The sequence below is a fragment of the Lynx rufus genome, unplaced genomic scaffold (assembly GCF_022079265.1).
Source record: "Lynx rufus isolate CCGP_SWC_20201006 ecotype Redwood Valley unplaced genomic scaffold, mLynRuf1.p SCAF_4, whole genome shotgun sequence".
NCBI lineage: Eukaryota > Metazoa > Chordata > Mammalia > Carnivora > Felidae > Lynx > Lynx rufus.
In genome coordinates this window covers 29,626,482-29,650,295 of record NW_025814856.1, presented here as the reverse complement: position 1 = coordinate 29,650,295, position 23,814 = coordinate 29,626,482, and the positions used below count along the sequence as shown (strand labels likewise).

Genomic DNA, 23,814 nt, shown 5'->3' with positions numbered 1-23,814 from the left:
CATCATCAACTCACACATCACATATTTCTTTGTTTATTAGTTTGTCGTCTCTCTTCCCCATTAGACTCTGAGTTCCTTGTCATCAGGGACCTTTGTCTCCCTTGTTCAAAGTAGCTATTACAGGGCCTACCAGGTAGTAAAAGCCCAATAAATTAATCTAATTGTTGCATAAATGAATAAGTGAATGAATGAATTCCCACTTTACATATATGGGAAACAGACATGGGGGTGGTGAACAGTCCTGCCCAAGTGAGAGTAAGCATTAGAGCTGTGTCTAGAATTACATTATTCCTTCTGGTTCGACCTTAAATGGAGGACCCAAACTTGAATGAAATAGAGAGCTCCCCTGATTCCACCTTGGTTTCATTCAATGAACTGCCGTGCCCCAACCCGGAGTAATTTACAGCAAATCTGATTTTCCTGTATGCTTTAACAGAACTTGCAAGGGATACAGTTTATATGTCTCAGCCATGCTTCTTAAAATCCCCGTTCCTCTTCCATTTTCTTAGCTGTGCTGTTGCTTTAGACGTCTTGTTCTTCCAACTATCACATTCCTCTCTCTTCCCTGTAAGTCTCCAAGACACTGCTCAGATTGGCGTAGACTCTCAAACAAGACTGCCATGACTGACCTAATTAAATATTTCTAGGGTCCCATTTTATCTCCTTCGTTGGCTTATTTTCTGTAAATGCCGATTAAATCAAGTTGGCTGATAGTGTTGTTGAAATCGTCTAAATACTTCCTGATTTTCTATCAATTATTGAGAGAGAAGTATTGTAATCTGTGACTATAATTGTGGATTTGTTTGTTTCGTCTTACAATTCTGTCCATGTTTGTCTCATTTATTTTGAAGCTCTAGTATGAGACGCATAAACATTTAAGGTTATTGTAACTTCTTGATTAATTGACCCCTTTATTATTATGAACTGTTCTTTATCCCTCGTAATATTCTTTGCCCTGAAATTTACTTTGTGTGACAGTAGTACAGCCCCCCCCCTCCAGCTTTTTAAAAGACTAATGTTAGCATCGTAAATCTTTTCCATCCTTTTATTTTTAATTTATGCCATTAGAGTCAAAGTGCATTTCTTGTACGCAGCATGGATTTGACTCTAGCTTTTTGAAATCAATCTGAAGATCTCTGCCTTTGAATTGGGATATTTAGCCTATTTGTATTTATTGTGATTATTGATATAGTTAGGTTTAAATTAAATTGCTGTTTGTTGGGACACCTGGGTGGCTCAGTTGGTAAAGTGTCTGTCCTTGGCTCAGGTTATCATCTTGTGGTTCATGGGTTTGAGCCCGCATTGGCTTCTGTGCCGACAGCTGGGAGCCTGGAGCCTGCTTCGGATTCTGTGTCTCCATCTCTCTCTCCTCCTCCCCCACTCGTGTGTGCGCACACTCACTCTCTCTCAAAAATAAACATACACTAAAAAAAATTGCTATTTGTCATCTTGCTTTTTTTCTGTTTGTTCTCTCTGATCTTTGTTCCTTTTTCCTCTTTTTTCTTTTTTTCCTTTTTTTTTTCTTTGCCTTCTTTTGGACTAACTGAATATTTTTATGATTCTGTTTTATGTTCTTTGTTGTATTATTGTCTGTAAATGCCAATTACTTAGGATATAATTAGGATATAATCCTTGGCAGTAACCACTTACTAGCTGTAGGCAAGTTGCTTAACCTCTGTGGACCTCATTTTGCTCAGCATAAAGTCACGATAGTTTTGCCTCATAAGGTTGTGAGAAATTAAATGAGTTACTACATGTAAAGCATTTAGAACAGGGTCTGATACCTGGTAAGGGCTACAGCTGTGGAACAGCTGGTGGTGGAGGTTATTCTTACCAGTGTTTGCTATCATTCATTTATGGTGCTTCTCCCCAGTCCATGCATCTTCCTGCTGGGCTGTGGCAAGAAGCCTCAGGCATCTGGAGTCTTTGCACCCTCCGTGCTCTCACTCACTCTCCAAGGAAGGGAGAGATGCCTCCAGAAAGAATCTTGGTTTTGTCTTAATGTGACTTCTCTTCTTTTTTTTTTTTCAATTTTTTAACATTTATTTATTTTTGAGAGAGAGAGAGAGAGACAGAGAGACAGAGCACAAAGGGGGGAGGGGTGGAGAGAAGGAGACACAGAATCTGAAGCAGGCTCCAGGCTCCGAGCTGTCAGCCCAGAGCCTGACGCGGGGCTCAGACTCACCGGCTGTGAGATCATGACCTGAGCCGAAGTCGGACGCATAATTTCTGGCTCCACAGCCCGCCAAACTGAAACCTCAACCTATCCTTGGTCTCCATGTCCCTCTCGGCCATCCTTACCCCTTCGTAAGGGGTCCGGGGGCAAGTGATTCCGGCCGAGGTCCTGAGGGGAGCCTGTACTCTTCTCCCTGCCCTGGCTGCTCCTCCCCAGGCATCCTGGGAGAAGACATACAGTAAAACATTTCCCCATGAATAGCTATGGATCACCCACCATGTGTACACCTAGTGCTAAGCCCAGGGGATGTTTAATAAATAGAACTGAGTTACTAATTCATCGACACTCACAAGCATCAGAGGAAGGAAGACCGTCCCGTTTTTTATACAAGTGACAAGTTACAAGCATCACCATGGGTGCTGCCCTGCCAAGTAGTCCCAAGACCCAGGGATGCTGGAGCCAGGGGGCCATGGAAGACCCAAGAGTATCTTTCTCTTTCCTCTGTTTTGTCGTTTGTAGTTCACTCTGGCCTCTCATAGAATGAAACTGACAGGGACGTCTTTCTACTAAGACTACTATTTCTACTACGGCCACTGCTACTACTAAGGATAATGACAAGCCACAATATTACCTAATGTCACCGAGCACTTACTATGCGCCAGTCTGTGCTAAGCACTCACCGTGCATGGTCCCCATCAGCCCCCACAGCAACTTGGCACACTGTCCCCATGTTACAGCCGAGGAAACGGAGGCACAGGCAGCTAAGCCAAAGGGCACTTGGTGGCAGGGTTCAAACTCCCACACAGGTGTTTCCACCCCGAGTCTGAGATACAACCACCAGGCTAAACTTTGGCTCCCGACTCTGGAACGCTGATTTATTTGTAAATCCAGATTGCCACCATCCCGATGGCCCGAAGAGAGATTCGAGGGCCACTAATGCCCATGCAGATAGATCTGTCTGTAGTGTGAGGAGCTTGAGGGGAAGGCCACCGGTGCATCTGCAATGACAGAACTCCCATCTGCTACAGGTACTTTGCGTCCTGTCTCCTGAGCGCGTTTCAGCCTAAGAGAATACAGAGCCGGAGCTGACTAGACAGAAATGATACAGTGCAGCCCTCAGTTTTTCTCGGTTTTGACACCTTCTGGTATGTGCCAAATTAGCAATAAATTCTGAGGAAAACCTCCGAGGGAAAGCCCCTCCTTCACGCAAACCAACTGATACTTTGCAAAGGAGGATTGTTGATTTTTTCTCCGATCCCACTCAGCTTTCCCATTCAGAAGGCTTTCACTGGAAAAGTCCGATTGGAATAGCAATTCGTGTTCTCATTTCAGGAAAGAAACAAAAGCTCGTGGGGGCGCCTGGGTGGCTCAGTCCGATAAGCAGCTGATTCTTGATTTCGGCTCAGGTCATGATCTCAAGATTTGTGAGTTCGAGCCCCACGTCAGGCTCTGCGCTGACAGTGCGGACCCTGCTTGGAATTCTCTCCCTCTCATCTCCTCTGCCCCTCCCCCCTATTTATTTACACAGAAATATATTCTCTGTATTTCTCTGTCTCTCTCTGTCTCAAAATAAATAAAGAAACTTAAAAAAAAATTTTAAAAAAAAGAAAAAAAAGAAACCTAAGTCCTTCGTCTAAAATGGAACAAAGAATAGTGCAGTGAAAAGGGTACTCTAGAACCAGACTATTCCGGGTTTCAGTTCTGGCTGTTCCGTTCACCAGCTGTGGAATCCTGAGCTGGTTACTTGGAGTGCAGATCCCTCACCTGTAAAATAGGAATAATAATGTAATGAAGTACCTAACCATAAGCATGTACTTTGTGTCGGGTCCATGCACCAAGGCGACACGGCTCCAGACTCCAGGCCTTACCCCCTCCGGGTAGGTACAGTAAATTTGAGTAAAGTGCCTGAGACAGCACAGCATACTAGTAAAACTTCATCAAGCAGTAGCTAGTATTTTATTATGCTTCAGTGTGAGTTACATTCTGTGGCTTTTAGTGAATTCCTTTTCCTGCTTTCATTTCCATCAACTAAAATGATAAGTTTCAACGGCACCTGGGTGGCTCAGTAGGTTGAGCGTCCGACTTCGGCTCAGGTCATGATCTCATGGTTCGTGGGTTTAAGCCCCGCGTCGGGCTCTGTGCTGACAGCTCGGAGCCGGGAGCCTGCTTCGGATTCTTTGTCTCCCTCTCTGCCCCTCCCCTGCTCACACTCCGTCTCGCTCTCTCTCTCAAAAGTAAATAAACATTAAAAAAAAAAAAGTGTTAAAAAAATTACAAACTTCGAATGTAGTGTCTGTGTTAACTGTTCTGAATTTCTTTATGTGAGTTCAAGTAAAGGGGAAAAAGAAAATGGGTAGTAGCTGCCAGATATAATTCCAGAAAAGTAGGAGACTGTTATAACCTTGCCAGTCATTACTACAAATACAAATGTTTTCACCCACTTTCTTCATATGATTTTCATTTCATCTGTTTTCCTATGTCCATATGTCCGAGGAGATTTCTTTTCACATATTTAGCTATTATTTACTACTAGTAATGATACACTTTGCTCTGTACACAGAGATAGTTTATAATAAGGCTGACATTTATTGTGTATCTACTTTCTGCTGTGCCTCGTGCTCCTATTTCACAAGAATCCTCTCATTTAATCCCCACAACAACCCTTCAGGAGAAGAACCATTCCCTTTTCCAGGGCACCAGACAGTTAAGCGCCTTGCCCAGCATCTCAGAGTAACCATCATAATGAGAACCGAAAGACAATAATGCTAACAAGTACGGGCCAGTGAACCCTCTTCCTCTTTAGCCCTGGCCACACCTCCTTTTGATGTCAATGTCTGCCATGAATATGTGAATATATTATTTTGAGAAGGTTGAGAGCACTGGCCAGGACAGTGGATGGCGGCTGGGGGGGAATCAAATCAACAGTGGAGCTGACCATGTTGGCCTCAGGGCTGATGTACTTACCAGCCATCTAACCACTGCCATGGCCTCAGTCCTGGTCCAGGCACCATGCTATCTCTTGCCCCTGGACCACTGCCACCAGGTCCTTGCTGATCTCCCTGCCTTCTCTCTTGCCCCCTTCATCCACAGTGCCTTCTCCATCCAGCAGCCCCTGGAACCATCTTAAACAGCCATATGATCATGTCTCTGCCCTGGTCAAAACCCTTCCATCGCTTCCTATCCTGATTTATAATGAGTGTATTAACAATCTGACTTAGCCATTAAAAAGGTCACTCTCTCTGCTGTGTAGTGCGTGGAGTGTGGGCAAGAGTGAAGCAGGGAGACCGGTTAGGACACAGCCTGTTGCTGTGGCCCAGGTGGACATCTTGGAGGCTTGACTGGGGAGCAGCAGTGGGGATGGAAACAGTTGAGATATATTTTGGATGGAAAACCCAAAGAACTTGGTGATGGGTTGCATGTCTTTATGCAGTGTTTTAAAACCTCATCGGAAACATTTACAAAGGTTGCTCTAGTTTCCCAAGATCATGGCCTTCCAAACCCATTGAAATAGAACAAATATATACTGACCTCCTACTACATATCAAGAACCATCCTAGGAATTTAAAAAACACAACAAGGTTCTGTGCTAGGAATTTAGAAATAAGAATTTAGAAAGAAGGAATAAGGTTCCTTCCCTCAAAGAGCTCACAATCCAGTAGGAACAATAAATATAAAGACAAATTATAGTAGTGTAATCATTGTAACAGAGGAGCCATCCACAAGGCCCAGGGGGGGTGATGACATCAAGGTAGGGATTTAAACTTAGGAAGAATGTGAGTTTGAACATAAGGAGCTGAGAGTAGACAATTCCAGGCTGTGAAGCACGTGCAAAATTACACAAGTGTGAAACTTCCTGGTGTGGTCAGGGATTACGAGTAATGTAATGTGCAGACGCTGAGTGTAGACAGTCGAGCAGGGCCAGAGAATGAACAGGTTTTCAGGCCAGGTCAAGATGCTGGATTTTATCTCTATAGGCTACAGTTTCCCTGAGTGGATTTATATCACTGATGGCACACACAATCATCTTAGTGATGTACAGACAAGCGTATGTTCGTTAAATGTTTACGTATGTGTTTTCATGTGAGCCACGTAATATATAAGTAGTGTATCAAGGCTATAATATAAAGTTTTCTTTCAAAATAAATGTATTTGTGTTAAATAAGTTAATTTAAAGGAAAATGCCAAGTAAACCATAGAATAGGTGGGCAGATACAGGATAGATCATGAAAGTGGAATGTGAGTGGCCAAAGTTTGAGGCTCCCTTCATGTAAACAAGGGAGACCCACCGAAGGAGTTTCATCAGGGAAAGGCGTGATAGCATCTGCAAATGGTGGGCCGCATCTCATGGCCAGGAGGGGGATGAAAATCATTCTGGGTGTCCTTGACACCCATTAAAAGTGTCCTCTACCACTGTCCACGGAAGCAAAGCTGTGGGCTGGGACTGAAATAGTGAGGGTGTGAGGGGTCGAGACTGAGCAGAGTGATGAACTTTGCAGGAAGTAAAAATCAGCTGCACTTGGCAATGAAGGAGTAAGGAGGAGGAAACAGAAGAACCCAGGGTGACTCCTGGGTTTCTGGCTTAAAGATCTGAGCACGTTTTGGCCACCAGCCAGTTCTCAGAGCCCCTGAAATTTGCCAAATGGTATAAATTTTAATTAGGTGCATTCTTCTTTATGTTCCAAAGCGGAAATTCTGTCTGATTCCAGGTGAAGTGAGGATTTGGAAGTTGTCCAGTTGATTTTTATAGCAGATAAAGCCAGTTTGGGAACTTGAGTATTTGAATGTTTTTGAGTATGACCAGATCTCTCCTCACCTGGTCCAGTAGAGTCTGAAAACCAGGGGCCTCACTTCCTCGATTAGTGCCAGTTTAGTGTGCGGCAATCCACAAGGCAAGAGGAGTAATTTGCGAATGAATTAGTAAGACCACTTGTAAAATCTCCAGATAGCTTTGAGTTATTCCTCTGTAATTCTTAACTCTCCTTTTATTTCACTTTTCTGTATCAAGATTAATTTCCATCAACAGAAGAGCATTTGGGGAAAGGGGAGAGGTATAGGGAGAACTTTCTATGTTGACGTGAAATTTCTTCCCTGTAATATACCTGCATTTGACAGAATTAGAGCAAAGGTGGGGGGGGGGTGGGCGGCTCCTGGCTGAGCCTCGACATGAGGCATAGGGGCTGGTTGTAGGATTTAGCCTTCTTTTTTTTCTCTCGTGCAGCTTTGGCAGGAGTTTCCCTACCTAATAGACTTCCAGCACATACAAAAATTAAGTCTCAATGTAACATTTTCCAAGGTGCTTTCTGGAATCAATCAAAGAATATTAGTCAAGTGTGAGGAGGGACCACAATTCCTTCTGGGAGTGGAAGCGAACTTTGGCTTGCTGTTCCTTATCCTCAGTCACACAGCGCCAAAATCTGTGTTCTTTTTCTGAGCCATGTGCATTTCCTCGTTTATGAGTACCAAGCTTCACGGTCAAGTGAATTAAACAGTGCAGTCGCTCAAGCATTAATGCAACTCTGGTCTTTTTCTTTTTCCTTAGGTATTTATGGGCCATCGGTAAGAATGTCTGGAAGAGATGGAAGAAGAGGTTTTTTGTATTGGTCCAGGTAACTCTTCAACTTTGTCTGTCTTAAGAGCCATCAGTATTAAAGATTTGGATTAAGGATTAAGATTAAGGATTAATTAATGGTTTTTATTTGAGGTATAACTTAGAGCGCACAGTGCTCAAGCAGTTAGCTTAATGGATTCTCACCCATTGTATAAGCATGTGACTACACTTCAGAGGGACATCGAAATTTCCGCTTCCCACAGCACTCCCTTGTGTTGCTTTTCCCTATTTTTACATCACTTTAAAATTAGAAAAATTAAGGCATGCTCGTTATTTTAGAATCCTCGAATGCAGGAATACGTAAGATAAGTGGGAGAGGTGAGCTGCCCGTGACGCAGGGCCCCAGGGAGGAAGCAAGCGTGTGCCTGGTTGGGCCATTAGGAACACTGACATTGTTTTAGAAGAATGTGCTATTTCTAAAGATACCCATTACGAAAAAGAGTCAGAATTTACTTAGACTTTTGACATCTCTTTTACTGTTCGGTATGTTTGATTTTGAATTCCCTGGTGTTTGGGGGTGGGGGAGTATGCCACTCCCTTGATTCGTAGGGCTTCCAAAAGTCTTAACTGACCTTCTTTAACTATGTTTAAAAGTCTGGAATATATCTTTCCAGATATATATATATATATATATATATATATAACCAAACTCTGTGTCATCCTACAGCTCGCTTTTTGTTTTTTTAACATAAATCACTATAGACATTTTTCCACGTTTGCATAGATAGCTCTGGCTCACGTATCTGTAGAATTTTCCTTTTTGAAGGACTTGTGGGCTTCCCCAATTGGAACTATTATTAACCATGCAGCAAGGAACATCTATCTATATATAGATACAGATGTGGATGTAGATGTTGGTATTAATAATACATGAGTAATGTATAAATAGTACCTTTGCTCTCTTGTCTATTTAAGAAAAAATGTCCAGAAATAGTGCTGCTTGTCCTTGATAATCTCCCCGCCCTTTTTAAAATTTGTTTCGTCTGCTTCTTGCGTCAGGATTTTTCAGTTTATAAGGGCACCGGCCATTGCCTCTTTTTAATTTGCGGTCTCCACCAGAGCATATACACTGTAATTTAATTTGCAAAAAAAAAATTCATATATGCTGTGTTCTGGAAGATGCCACAAAGCAAGGCAACTTGTGGTTTAGTGACTAAAAGTGTTCATGGGGTTACTATGTTCACTATAGGCATTGACTAGTATTTAGAGCCATTCCAATTCTAAATCTTAACTATAAAGCAACTACCTCTTAGGCCTGATGGCCTTGAAGGTTCTACCAACACTGACCTTCTAAGATGTGACTTCCTATAGACCTAGTCAAGTCTCTGCTGTGCTACTATGGCAAAATGCATCTATCTGGCTATAAGCAAGAGGTCATTTTTGCTTTTGTGGTTGCTATGGGGTAGAACAAAATCTTAGAATAAATTAGCCCAAGGAAAACTTTGGAATTGTGCCCAAACTCCTAAATAATCCATAGTTAGGCAAGGAGTATATTTCATCCTGAGATACATTTCTTCAAACTATCAACTGACCAGTATTTATTGAGCATCTTCTCTGTGTAGGGCACTTGGTAGGTCATAGAGAAGAACTATGAGGCCTGATCTTTCACTCCCAGAAGGGAATCTGTTAGAAGTGCTTTATATATGCAAATAGCAGAAACAGACCCAAGCTAATTAAGGTAATAATAACAGGATGTTGAAAAAGCTGAATGAGCCATCCTTACTACGACAGGACCCAGAGCAGTGCCAGAAATCCAGGTGGAGGGAACCCTGGCTGTGTCATCAATGTGGTCCTAAGACAAAGTCTGCTCTGAACATTTTCTACCCTTGTATCTCCAGTCAGTGGCCGAATATGAAAGAGAGATCAGTTCAGCTTGGGTCACACACCCAGCTCTTAGCAGGGGCAGGCCATGGCACTTTGATTTAACAGTCCCACTGGGCTGTCTCCGGTGCAAAACCAGAATGCCATGACCAGAAGGAGAAATGGATGCTAGGCAAGCAAAAACATCTGGTGTCCTCTCTAAAGAGAGGGCATTATAAATGGAGAGACAAAATGCACCAAAAAATACAGTGCAAGATTATGGACAGTTCTCCCCCATCCAGCACTTCTCGCGAACGGCCTTTCTTGGAATCACTTGTGAGGTTGCCCGGCCTTTCCCAGTAGATTATGTGCTGTCTCAGGGCTGGTTTGGTTTCCAATTTATCTTTGTGTCCTTCCCTCTTTCCCCCGCTACACACATACACATTGTCTAGCTCAGTACCTGGCATGGGCATCCAGGACATGTTTGGTGGAATAAAGAAGGAAAAGAAAGAGAGAGAAGAAGGACCTAGGCTAGGCTTCAAGTGGTTCTGAGAAAGGAAAGATCAAACGGCCTGGAGAGTGGCCGGTGACAACTTCCCAGAGGCAGCGGGACAGGTGGCCCTCTCACCATGATACACAATCTCCCCTCCTCCTCTGAGCTATTGGTCCACTGGACACATGACTTTTCTCTGAAAATCTTTGAAATGATGACATACTTAGGAGAAATAGCTGACCTCTCGCTTTGCAAGCGATTTCAGAGGGAAAAACTCTTCAGGAAAAAAAACACGAGGAAATGTGCCCAAAATATCAGTGAAGCCTGTCTGTACAATATGTACTGAACTGAAAAGGAGAGAATGATTGTGTTAGGCGGTATAACTGGAACACAGACGTCTCGGGGCCTTCACGCTGAGCTTTCTACCACGAGAAGATATGAATCGCACAGTCGCTAAAAGCCAAGTTCCGCGCTCACATGTGAAAATCAGCAGAGGACATACATAGCCCATGTAAAGTTCCACATCTTTCCTGGACAGCTGAAGAGAACACTTTCGGGATTTCAATAGGTTTCACTTACACATGATTCTCATAACTTTCAAGAGCCATTGAGGTGCGTTGGGGACGTCGATCGTCCAAACATAACCTTCAGTTTCAACTTAAATCAGATTCCTCCCTTAACAACCTCTGTGGCCAACACAGGTGACATGACAGCCCACTGTCACAGAGCCCTGTTCACGACAACAATGTCTAAAAGCAGTTTGATCCTACCTAGAAAATATTGCATTGTCTTTGGATTCTTCCCACTTTTTCTCCTCCATTGTCTAAGTGACCACATTTGCAAGTGTTTTATCACAATGATAACCCAAAAGCTCACCCCCTTTGAAACAACCCCAGTGCCACCATAGTTGCAAGAGTGCCAGGTCTGGCCCAGTTCAAGGGAAGCAAAATCTCTGAGGCTGCTGGAAGAGAAGGATGATGGGACGAGTAGTAACAATCAGCACCCAAGAGCTGCATGCCATGTTGATTTCAGTCACAGGTATAAACGATCACCAGTTTCTTTTTAGCCACCAAACCCTGCCATCGAAACTCAAAATGCAGAAGGGAAACCAGGAGAACCCACTCTGGCCAAATGTGGGGATGGGTGAAGGAGCTGGGGAGGGAAGCAGATTCCCCTCAGCCTGCCCCCCACTCCCCAGGCAGCCTTGGAACAAGCTTCAAGGACATCAGCGTGCAAACCACACATAGGAAGTATATGCTACTCGAGTGACTTACTGAATATTTCTTCCTTTCTACTCATGTTAGGTCTCGGGAAGTATTTTTACAGAGAGTTTGTAATACATGATTCCCAACACAAATATGAATTCCATTAAATTTAATTTCAAGGAAAACAGTGCGGAAAACCTAAGAGGAAGAGAACCCACCCAACACCAGTCTCCTCAGAATCCTCTCCCCTCCCACCCCAACTCTCCTCCCCACCCCCCACCCCGTCACACACACAGACAAGCACATAGAGTCTACATTTTTGTCTGTAATGAAGAACTATTAAAATTCGCCCTAAATGAGATTTCCTTTTAGTGTTACTACTTTGGGGGAACCAAAAGATAGATTGTAAATGGACTTCCTACTAGCCAGGGACAAAAGGTATCCTCAGAGGGCTTCTGTACCAAAGCAGCGATTCCCATTTTTAAGGACTGAGACTAAAATCAGGATGGATGTGGCTGGACGCTGCCCCCAACCTGGGGAGTTCTGTGCCACAGACTTAAGTCTTCCTATGCAATGAGATGGTGTTCTCCAGTACAGGCCTGGACCACCGGCTCTGGGTACTATTTAAAATCCACATCCCAGAGCTCCTGGGTGGCTCAGTAGGTTAAGCATCTGACTACGGCTCAGGTCATGATCTCACCGTTCATGAGTTCAAGTCCTGTATCAGGCTCTGCACTGATTGCTCAGAGCCTGGATCCTGCTTCGAATTCTGTGCTCTCTTCTCTCTCTGATCCTTCCCTGCTCATGCTCTGTCTCTCTCTCTCTCTCTCTCTCTCTCTCTCTCTCTCTCTCTCTCTCAAAAATAAATAAACATTAAAAAATAAAATCCACATCCCAAGTGCCATCCAGAAGGTTCTGATTCAGTAGGTCTGGCATAAGACTGGGGAACCTGTGTGTTACAAGCACACCAGGAGATACCGTTGCTGGTTGCCCAGAGACTACCTTTAAAGAATTATTGCCTCAGTGGTCGTTGTCCTTTTTAAAGCAAAGGCTTCTGGGGTGCCTGGGTGGCTTAGTCGGTTAAACGTCCAGCTTCAGCTCAGGTCATGACCTCACAGCTCATAGGTTTGAGCCCCACATTGGGCTCTGTGCTGACAGCTCAGAGCCTGGAGCCTGCTTCACCTTCTGTGTCTCCCTCCCTCTCTGTCCCTCCCCCGCTTGCACTCTGTCTCTCTCAAAAATAAATAAACATTTAAAAACTTACATAAATAAATAAACAAACAAATAAAAAGCAAAAGCTGCCGTCCCCTTTAGACCACACCATCTCAGAGTTTATGCCCCCATGGAGTTGAGCATCAGAATATCGATACAGATGATTATATGCAAATGACATGAGAAAGCTTCCTCAGCCATGTTCCTTTAAGTTCCAATAGATGTCTCAAAAACATGGCTCCAAACTCTAACTGAAAGAGTAAGGGGAAATGAGTCCTCAGCACCCCAAGTCAAGAAGTTGCTGGTAAATTCATTCTAAACCCTGGAAGCCATGGGAAGAACCAAACACACTGGTTACCGTTATTAGGAACTCTGACCAAACCAATGCTAATGATAAAGGTGCCAATTCCATAGAGCCCTCCCTAGAGCTCTCCAGCTTGGGTGGGTAAGGGGAGGAATGGAAGTGGGCAACTCATCACCCAGACCAGGCTAGGAAGTCTCATCACTATGATCCTTTTAGTTTAAAAATATTTTTACTAAAAATATAAGATAAGATAAAATACAATACAATACAATAAAAATATTTTTCTTCTATGCCCAAAAGACTTCAGGTCAGAATCAGTTTTTGATTGGTCTTCAGCAACGTATTTCTGAGCCATTTTTTCCCTTTCTAGCACCATACAAACCATAATATTATGTGGCTCTTCTAATAATGCTGACAGTTGCTCATATTTGTATGGCCTCTTAGACTTTGCAAAGTGTTCATCAAGTTGGTCTTTACAACCTTTCTGTAATACAATGAAGACAAGTCTTAACCCATTTCATATTTGAGGAAAGTGAGGCTCAGAGTGGTTAAGTGACGTGCCCATGGTCAACAGCTAATAGGCAGCCAGTGTGAAACCTAACACAGGTCTCCTGACTCCAAATACTTTCCATGATTCCAAGCGCTTGATGGGACCAGTCCCCAAGAGATTTATGCCTATACAATGTTCTAGAATTAAATTACCTTGCATCAGACAGAACCAGTGCTACCCTATTGCTGATTCCCTATGTATAATATAAAAACTAAAAACTCTGCTCTAGCTTTCAGAAAAATCACTAAATCTGAAAAGGATAACATATTGTCCGATAATGTAAAGTGCCTTGGAATATAGTAGTTGTAGCTCAGGAAACCATATTAAATAAGTCAACCCCACAAATGAATTGTAAGACTGGGGGCTCCTGGGTGGCTCAGTCTGTTGAGCGTCCGACTTCAACTCAGGTCATGACCTCACGGTTCACAAGTTCAAGCCCCAGGTCAGGCTCTGTGCTGACAGTTCAGAGCCTGGAGGCTGTTTCAGATTCTGTGTCTCCCCCTCTCTCTGCCTCTCCCCCACTCGCACTCTCTTTCTTAAAAATAAATAAACATTAAAAAAAATTTTTTTAATGAATTGTAAGACCTATAAGTAGTTGAGTGATTTTTAACTCTCTGTCCATTTTTCCCACTCAAATTTACAGTTGCCTTAAAGAACATATGTATTTATATTCTGGTTGCAAGTGACACCAACCCAAACTAGCTTAAGTTTTAAAGTGGGAAGAATTGTATTGGTTAGTTGATTAAATTAGCAATTGAATAAAGACTTTTCTGGCAAGGCTAGGTCCAGGGCTCAGGCAAAGCCATCACGGCTTTGAGCCTCTATCATTACCATCTCTTGATTGTGTTTTCTGATGAGCAGGTATCACCCTCAAACAACATTCTCTCCCTGCAGAATACTGGGAAGGGTCAGGATTTACACCAGTTTAGCAGCCCCAGAAGAAAGAAGGCTTTTCTTCTCAGTAGTTCATTGAGCCTTTATTGGCCCTTGTGGTCATGTGCTCATCTCCCTACCTATCACTGTAGCCAGGGAGATGTGATACTGATTGGCTAGGTCGGGCCGTATGTCCCACCCACCCTACCTCCGGCTAGAGGGGCAAATACCCCTACAGGAGCCATATAGTAGACTGAAAGTGGGAATGATGGTGATTTCGTCTAGTAAAATCAGCATTCAGCTACCAGAGAAATTAATGCTCTGTATTCAAACATAAGAAATGTTCCACAGTTGTTATCATCGGCTCCATTTAATGAAAATGAAACTGAGTCCCAGCAGAGTTAACTGAATTACCCCAGGTCACACACACCTAGAAAATAGCGGATCTGAGCATCACATCCAGGTCTGTATAGCTCCAAAACCTATTCTCCCTCTACTCCACCAGGTGGCCTTCATGTTAACATCAATCAGGAGTCTAGGATTTAGACTCTGTGACCCTTCGTTTACAACCAAGTCACGTTAAAAATGGTCCTGAGGCGCCTGGCTGGCTCAGTCTGCTTGATATTGAGGTTGTTAGTTTGAACCCCAAACTGGGCATAGAGATTACTTAAAAATAAATATTTTTTGGAGGCACCTGGGTGGCTCAGTCAGGTGAGCTCTGACTCTTGATTTTGGCTCAGGTCGTGATCTCGGGGTTTGGTTTGTGGGTTCAAGCCTCGCCTCCAGCTCTGGGCTGACAGCAGAGCCTGCTTGGGAGTCTCTCTTTCTCCCTCTTTCTCTGCCCCTCCCCCATATTCTCTCCCTCTCTCTCTCTCTCTCTCTTCTCTTTCTCTCTCTCTCAAAAATGAATAAACTTTTGTTTAAAAAATAAAAAAAAATTTAAGTTGAGCATCCTTTAAAAATAAAATAAAAATGGTCGTTGGTCCCAGGAATTCTATTCTTCGTATCATAAAAATTTCTACATCTTCAGATCTTGGCTCCATCAGTCAGTGGTTCCTCATGAAAACTTTCCGTGGCCACCCAACTAGACCAAATTCCTAAGTTCTTATAGTACCATATATCTCCTTTTAAAATACTTGTCCCCATTAAAGTTACACATTTCTGAGGTAATGTGATTAATGTCTGCCTTCACACTAGGCAAGAGAGCAGAAGTCATATCTGGTTTAATACATCTATATATTCCTAGCACCAAACGTATTACCTAAGGATTTGTTAAATGAATGAATGAATCTACCATAAATAAAGAACTCTTTTCTAAAATGGATGTATGTGAACTTTGGGCAAGGGCGAGTGACCGGGGTTCAGTAAAAATAACAGCTGAGGCATTCATAAGAAATGATGGTAAAGGCAAGAAGGTGGGGGGGGGGTGGCTAGACAAAATGTATTCTGTCTTTAGTCGTATGTGCAAGGACTTAAGTCTTCAAGGGATGATGGGGTGAAGGAGAAGGGAGAGTCCAAGGAAAAGAAAGCACTGACCCTTTCATCTCGTATCTGAGTGCTAGTTGTTAAATATACCTGAAAGTCAGGGACTGAAAGTTTCTGGACAGTTCCTGTATATTAAAACAATGGTTCTCAAGCTTCAGTGTGCTTTAAGAAATATCTAGAGCAGTTATGAAAAATATCAATCCCTGAGACCCAGCCTGACCTGAGATTCTGTTGTTCTGTCTTAAAGAATATACATATTTATAACTGATACCCCACCCTCCCATACGCACACTCTAATGAAAGTGGCCTCAGCCCACTCTTTAAGAAACGCTGTTAATAAACCGTTTCCTAGTTTAAATAGTGCCTGAAAATACGCTGAGGGTGGCTGTGTAAATTGGAGTTCCGGCCACCTATAAACAAACCTTGAAGGCTGTACCCTCAGAAGTCCCAACAGCCCATCTGGTCCCACAATTCCATATGAAGGTATGCACCAGGTGAAAATTCCAAAGATGTAAACGTTGCAGTCCTGTAGCCTTTCTCTCCAAAGGGCACTTTCAGATGTCTGTGGGTCATTTCTGATCATTGGGTCTCTGTTTTCTGTTGTTCTGGGCCAGCCGCTGTGGCAGGGGTGGCCAACTCTCTGACTTGTGACATTCTAGGTCTTTCTGTGCCATCATTACACGAGTGCTCACCATCTCATTAACTTCTTATCAAAATTCAGTTTAAAGAGAATTTTACTGAGGCAGAGAAACATTCATTTCATTGGCAATACCTTTCACTTAGTGATGTCTTGTAGAAGCTTAAAAAAAAAAAAAAAAAAGCAAAACATTCCCAAACCTTTTGCAATTCCCCCACCCTTCCAACACGCTAGAAAAACTGAGGTGCCCCCTCACATTTGTAAAAATTGGAGTTTCTTCTTCCTGCCTTTACTTCCTAAAGTAAGTCACCAAATTCTTCCCAATTAAAATGCTTCTTTTAATAAACCGATTCTAGTTTCTATTAGCTCGAAGTTTGTCAGGACAACTTCCGCAGTATTACCAGAAGAGGGCAGCAGAGCACAGCGCTCCAGGAAGCAGGCACCTGAAATAGAACAGGGAAATCATAAACCCAAGGTGTGTAGCAATAGTAAATGCATGAATCTTGAAGTGACGCCCTTCTGTTGTGATATTTTTCTGATCTCAAGTTAGCGTCTGCGACGCTCTGGCTAGTAATCACGTTAACAAACTACATCATCTCTTGTGTTGCCAGAGACAGGTAAAAATCACTGTGGAACCGTTCTGGCAATATGTATGGTCAGTCTCATGCTGGGGACCCGGGAGATCATTTATTCAGACAAGCAATGAGTTGGAAAGGTCTGGTGCTGTGCTTAGGATAACATGTAAATTTGGAACCGCCCCCCCCCCAAATACCTTTATTAGATTATACATACTTGACTTTTTAGAACCAATCAGACTCAATCGGCAAATGCCCTTTATATGGTAGACTTTGTTTATAAGGAGGCAAATATAATCAAGACGTTTGGCTCCCTAGGCTTACCTTCAATGGATTTATAATCTAGGAGGCAATTATACCTACTCAACTACTCTATATTAGAACGGTAGCAGTAAATGCAAGGAAGCTGCTTATTTAAATGTACAGATTGAGCATTTGTTATGTGATTGTCACACATAGTATGTAAAGATCTTTATTGCTCAGTTAATCCCCCCAGCAACAGTAAGATGCAAGTAAAATACGGACGAGGACGCTGAGACTTAGGTAGGTGAAGCTTATCAGAGCTGGGATGGACCCCTTGGCCAATGTGACCCCCACGCTTGCACTCTTAGCCCTCCTTTTTAGGAGAAGAGATGCTATTGGTTATTCTGCTTATTGCAAAGAATAATGAACGTCCACTTATGAAAATACTCTTAGTGATCTAGCCTTCTGTTTTCCTTGAAGTCCCTCAAGGACTTGCCATATAAGGAACAGGTTCTGCAAACCATATATATGCATTGTGAAGAAAGTTTTCACTAGGAACCAACAGAGGGCAGCAGTAGATAAACCAGTCACAGTCCTTTATCTGCCATTAGGACCTTCAGGCCCCAGAGGATGTGGGAGATGGGTGATGGATGGGTACAGGGCTGGAGAGCACCAATTTCTAATTGCCATTAAAAAAAAAAAAAAAAGATCTCACCATGGAGGAGGCTAAAAATGTCCCCAGCAGGGATCAAAGTTCACTTAGAAAATGTCTCTCTTAATAAAGGGAACTAAGAGATAAGGGATGTGGCACTCCTTCTCCAAGACGTTTGACATTGTGGAGTAAATAGGCCCACAAGCTTTTAGCCCAAACCCTGAGGGGTGCTTGCTCTCCCACAGGCACCTTGCAAATGAGCCCGATGCAGAATTGTTAGGTTTCTGTGCTGGGTCTATGCACACCATGGCGACAGGGTCCTGAAGGCCGGCCTGCAGCTGTGGAGCCCTCGCCCAGCATTGGCATAGATGCCCGTGTCACTGGTGAGGGCTGCCCAGGGACAGCGGCCCTGCCATCAGGGACCGAGGCTGGCTCTACTGTGACTGGCACCTAGTGATCAAGGGCTCATTGCTTGTGACAGCATGTCACTTCTGCGCTTGTCTGAGATGTAGGGAGGACTTTGCAAAGCAACCAGAAGCCCTCCTTCCGTGGGAGACGGGAGGGGGGAAACAAAAATGTGTGGCTTGACTCTAAGAATTGGCTTGCAAAAAATAAAATGGTAACAAGAAATAGTTGGGGCATTAGCAAACGAGCGTCTGGTCCCTAACTGCTGACCAAAAGGCCTGTACGAACGGGGCAGTCTCAGCCAGGGCCAAGGTTACATTAGGTAAAACCTATAAAATTTCCACTATTCGACGAGTTTTGAGCTACAGAAATGGCAATTTGCATGTGGCTTAGCCCATTACAATAACAAACAGCAATAATAACTTCTAGCTTTTATCAAGCACTTGGTGTCAGGAATAAATTCTAAGTCCATTCCACACGTGAACTCATTCAGCTCTCACAATAAGCCATTGGGGAGGTAGGTCCTCACATTATATCCAAGTCTACACGTGGGGTAACAAAGGACCGGAGAGTCTGAGTAACTTGCTCTAACTCACACAGCCAGCGGGTAGCAAACCTCAACCTGAACCCAGCTACGAAGTATAGGGTCTCAGGGACAAGGACATGGTTGACGGGAGAGGGTTTCTTCAGGGACCGAGGTAACAACCTGACTATCTGCTTTTCCTTCCCAGGTCAGTCAATACACGTTTGCTATGTGCAGTTATCGGGAGAAAAAAGCGGAGCCTCAGGAACTTCTACAGCTGGATGGCTACACTGTGGACTACACCGACCCCCAGCCAGGTACCCACCCACCCTCCAGGCTCTGCACCCACAGAACTCTCCCCTGACACCAGTCACGGGTCAACTCACATTTCCTGGGCTCGTCCTCTGTGCCGGGCACTAAGCCGACTTACTAGGTCTTACAGGTGACCAGGAGAGCCACAGGCCCTGATCTTATGGAGTTTCCATCCCGGTTAAGTGAACGCCGTCTCAATCAAGGGCTTTGGTTTTACCCAACGGATCTTCATAAAAGCAAACAGAAAACATAATACATTTTTCTTTTCCATAGCTGTGGCATGGGAAACGTGCACTCCACCTAGAATGCTACAAAGGATATGACTGAACGGGGAGTCCTATCGGTGCCCTCAGGACTATGTGTGTGTATGTCAGTGTGTGTTGTTTTTCACCAGTGATGTGTGGGCCTGGCAGGGTCTGCGTCTCCACGTCTAAGGGAGCCCGTCCTGCGTATCTCTGTCTGGTAACTACAATTCAGGGGTAGCTGATGGCACTTGAAAAGAAAGCCCTTCTTTCCTAAGAAGATACCAGTCCCCCAGCATAGACACCCCAGCTTCTAGCCTTATGTAACTAAAAGAACCACACAAATGGTAGTATTTCTCATAAGTTCTACATCCTGCCCCCTCACACCTCTTCCCCCCCCCGTTTTGTCTTTTTCCCGGGGGGGGGGGGATGAATAAAAATCAGCCTCAAAGAACCTTCAAAATGGGGGGGGGTGCGAAATCATTTCAGCATATTAATGAACAACAAGCACCAACAGCCCTCTCCCAGAGAAGTTTATTTTTATGCCAAATCTGCACAAGGGAAACATTTCCAACCATACTGCTTTATTTGGCCCAAAACCTTTTTTTCTACTCCCATATTGCTCTTCCACATGCAACAAAATACACATAAAAGAAAAACAGAGTTTGAGAAAAGATAGGATGTTAACCTGAAAAGGTGCGGCGGGGGAAGGCCCAGCCCGCCTCGGAAAATGAGCACCTTCAGAATCGCCACCCTGAGTAATTTGGACCAACGCCCACCTCCCGCCTTGGTAATCTGCTTCGGGCCAGAGCGTGATAGGGAGCTGACCACGGAAGGCGAATGTTTCCGCCTGGAAAGCCTTCCTAGTGAATGGAGACTACGGGTTTGAAACAGTTGCATGCATCTCACTGAAAGGATGTGACTCCTGCGTTAAGAAACCAGCCTCACGGGTTCTGTGATAGTCTGCATTCTTCTCAAACCATCGCGTTCCCTTGAGAAAAATAGATTCCAACTTTCGAGAGACCTGCGTTTTCCAGCGGGAAGCGAAAGGGCCCCACCTGAGAAGGAAATACACTAGCATCTTCTTCTGACAGTAATTCCTTCCGCGCCCGTTCACTGCTTCTTTCTCCCACACGGTTGCATTTGGACCTTACACAATCCCAACCAAGGAGACAGGACCAGGATCATCTTTCCCATTTTGAAAAGAGAGAAAAAGAGCTGGAACTCAGGGTCTAGCCCACGTCATTCTTTGGCACTTGCAGGAAAACACAGCGATGCGTACCGTTAGAGCAAAGCTCGAATTGTTATTTTAGCCCAGGGAAGCAGAATTCTCTTCCTACACTGGGGAGGGCAGGAGCGGAGAGAAAGCTGTTCTGTACACATGCAAAAGTTAGCCGTGCACATATATGCTAAAAGCCTCTTTTCTTTTTTCCACATTGATCCCACGGGATATCATTTATAAATTCCTCCACCAAAGGTGTAAACGGAAAGTAAACGGATTATGTTCTTGAGAATAAGAAGCCACTTCTTTTCTGCTCTTCCGTGTACGAAGTCCTATGTGTTTCCAAAGTGATGTGTGACTGAAAATGGAGATTTAAAGGCTCCCAACTGTCAGAAGAAGTCTAACTCAGAACTGCTTAAAGAGTGCTTGTTAAAAGTAGAAGTTCCTGGGGCGCCTGGGTGGCTCAGTCGGTTAAGCGTCCAACTTCAGCTCAGGTCACCATCTCGCGGTTCGTGAGTTCAAGCCCCGCGCCGGGCTCTGGGCTGATGGCTCGGAGCTTGGCGCCTGCTTCCGATTCTGTGTCTCCCTCTCTCTCTGCCCCTCTCCCGTTCATGCTCTGTCTCTCTCTGTCCCAAAAATAAATAAATGTTAAAAAAATTTTTTTAAATAAATAGATAAATAATGAAAGTAGAAGTTCCTGGACCCCACTCTCAACTGCCCCCGACAGGTGAGCGTGCAAATGGGGAAGGACATCTGAGTACTTCCTCTTTCTCCTGCTCTTGGCTTTATGCAGGGCGTGAGTGGAGCCAACAGGTGGAGGTTGTTTATGGGACAGATAGCGTCGTAGGGGTGCATGTCCTTGCCTTTGCACGGGCCTCTGATTGAAATGGGCACCTAGACACAAGCCTGTGTGCCCCGTCAACTCTACCTGTTTAGTATCTTTGAAATGTTAATTTGGGGAATTAGTAAATCATTGTGTGTGAATTTTACATACAGGGTGTTCATCTTTACCTAAAAATGGAAAATGCTTCACTTCAACTCTCCCTGGGTATGATTTGGAGAGTATACAGTGATCTCTCAAGTTCTGTGAGATTAAGTAATTATGTCTAAATAAAAGGACATTCCGAATAATTCAACGGCACAATTTAAACAAGCACATCAAGCCTTAGACAACTTTGCCGTTAGGAATAGACTATGTCAGGGCTCCTGGGGGGCTCAGTCAGTCAAGCTCCTGACTCTTGGTTTTGGCTCAGGTCATGATCTCACCATTTGTGAGTTCGAGCCCCGCATCGGGCTCTGTGCTGATGGTGTGGAGCCTACTTGAGATTCTCTCTCTCTCTCTCTCTCTCTCTCTCTCTGTCTCAAAAATGAATTAATAAACTTTTAGTAAATAAGTAAATAGACCATGTCCATCCAAGCAGTTTGTTGGAACAGCAGCCCCCCTTCCACCCTGCAGGGAACTGGCCACTATTCCCTGCCTGGGCTGCCTCTGTCCTTTCCTAGACGTGTTTTCTCGTTCTTGACAGGTCCATACCTGTGGGGCTGTGCTCCACGTTCTCCTTGAAGCGTCCATGCACTTCCATACGGCACGTCCCACAGATTCCGTCCCCAGGAATTGCTCTGCCTGATCTAAAACTCTGCTGCCTCGGAGCATGTGTCGATGTTCACTTTGCTTTCTCCTCCCTTGGGATCCTTTCAGCTGGGTTGCTCTGCTCCCTCCTCACTGTCGTTGGTGTGCCCTTGGTCTCCCATGCTTTCTGGAAAGGCTCTGCTGCTCTCCGCTGCTGTCATTGCCACGGCTTCTGCTGCTTTAGAGATTTCTCCTTGGGTCCCATTCTGTGCACGATGAGGCTTCATTCTGTTGTTAACAACTAATTCTCAGAGGGCTTTTACTGTGCATCAGGCCACGCTATTCAGTTTTGCAGGAGTATAGCACAAGGGTTACGATTGTTAGCTCTGGAGCCAGACGGTGGGGGGAGAAGCCCAGCGCGGATACTTACAGCCCTATTTTGTGTTCATGGGCTAGTTATCGCCTTCTCTGTGACCGTTTCCTCATTTATAAAATGGGAATAATAAGGCTTCCTTCATAGGAAGACCATTGAGAGGATTAAATAAACATCTGAAAACTTCTTAGTATCTTTCTACCTCTACCTCTCCACTGTCCAAAGCAACTCCATGAACTGATGTTTTGATGGTGGCTCCAGAAACACAGCCTCCCAAGCCCAGGAGGGTGGGGATCCAACACCCTGGAGGGTGGGGGTTGGGGCAGGGAAAGTACCCGCCGGTGATGCCTAGCCTGGCATTCACCGGCAGTATCAAAGTGGCTTATCCCAAAAGTTACCATGAGGCTAGGCTGCAGAAGGTCTGTTGACTCACTCTTTCTTTTACCTCCTTAGTGTTCATTTTTCAGGGCTTCGGGCATCCCTCAGAACTCTTCTTTCTTTCCCTTCCAGATTTTCCTTCTTATCATGCCATCCATTCATTTCATCAAGTTTTCCCAGCTTGCTAACTGTATGTCATACTATCCAAATCACCCATTTAAAAACCCTCCATAAGGAATTAGGCAAAATATTCTCTCATAATCATAACTACAAAAAAAGCTTTTGTTAAAAGTGCTGTAGCACTAGACTCTCCATATAAAGAAGTAGCTGCTTATGGTTCTAGAGACCCTGGCAATTCTAAGTGCAGAACTCCCCAACACACACCCACTGTTGCGGAATAGACACCTGAATTAACGTTATCAACACAACGGAGAAGTCTTAATGTCACCAGAAATCTTTTCCATTGGCAAATGTCAAACAGGCTAGTGACTGGGCCTTGTTGGAAACTTGGGGATGCTCTTCCCAAATATTCCCGCTCATTCTCCTCTCCATATTAAACTGAGAGTTTGGAGGATGATGAAAATATGAAGCTTTTTTTCCAGCCAGTGACTGGCATACACAGCCTTCTGGACTATGTTGACAGACACGATGTAGCTTTGGTCTGAGCCCAAAGAGGCTTCCACCCACCTCTCTCTGAATTTTAACCTTGAGAAGAGCCTGTGGAAAAAGATGGGTCTGTAGAGCATTCATTCACTCAATAGTAAGTATTCGCTAGATACCTACGCTATGCCATGCGCTGTTCTAGGTACTAGGGATACAGCAGTGAACGAAACAGACAAAAACTCCCTGTCCTTATAAAGTTAAATAAATTACATAGCTTGTTGGAAGTCGATAAGCAAGATAAGAGAGATGGTGACTGAGGGGTAAAGGTCAAGGAGGGACTCAACAAGAATGTGATGTTTGAGCAAAGATATGA

At 44.1% G+C, this 23,814-nt stretch overlaps 1 protein-coding gene across 13 annotated transcripts in view; it reads left to right on the top strand.

Moving 5' to 3' along the window:
• CADPS (calcium dependent secretion activator) overlaps nt 1-23,814 on the top strand; it is a 477,681-nt gene that overhangs the window by 296,150 nt on the left and 157,717 nt on the right. For all 13 annotated transcript variants that reach the window (XM_047095935.1, XM_047095936.1, XM_047095938.1 and 10 more), the window contains 2 exons: nt 7,716-7,782; nt 18,950-19,058. In XM_047095935.1, the coding sequence (XP_046951891.1) occupies nt 7,716-7,782; nt 18,950-19,058 (176 nt within the window). The remainder of the gene's footprint in view (nt 1-7,715; nt 7,783-18,949; nt 19,059-23,814) is intronic.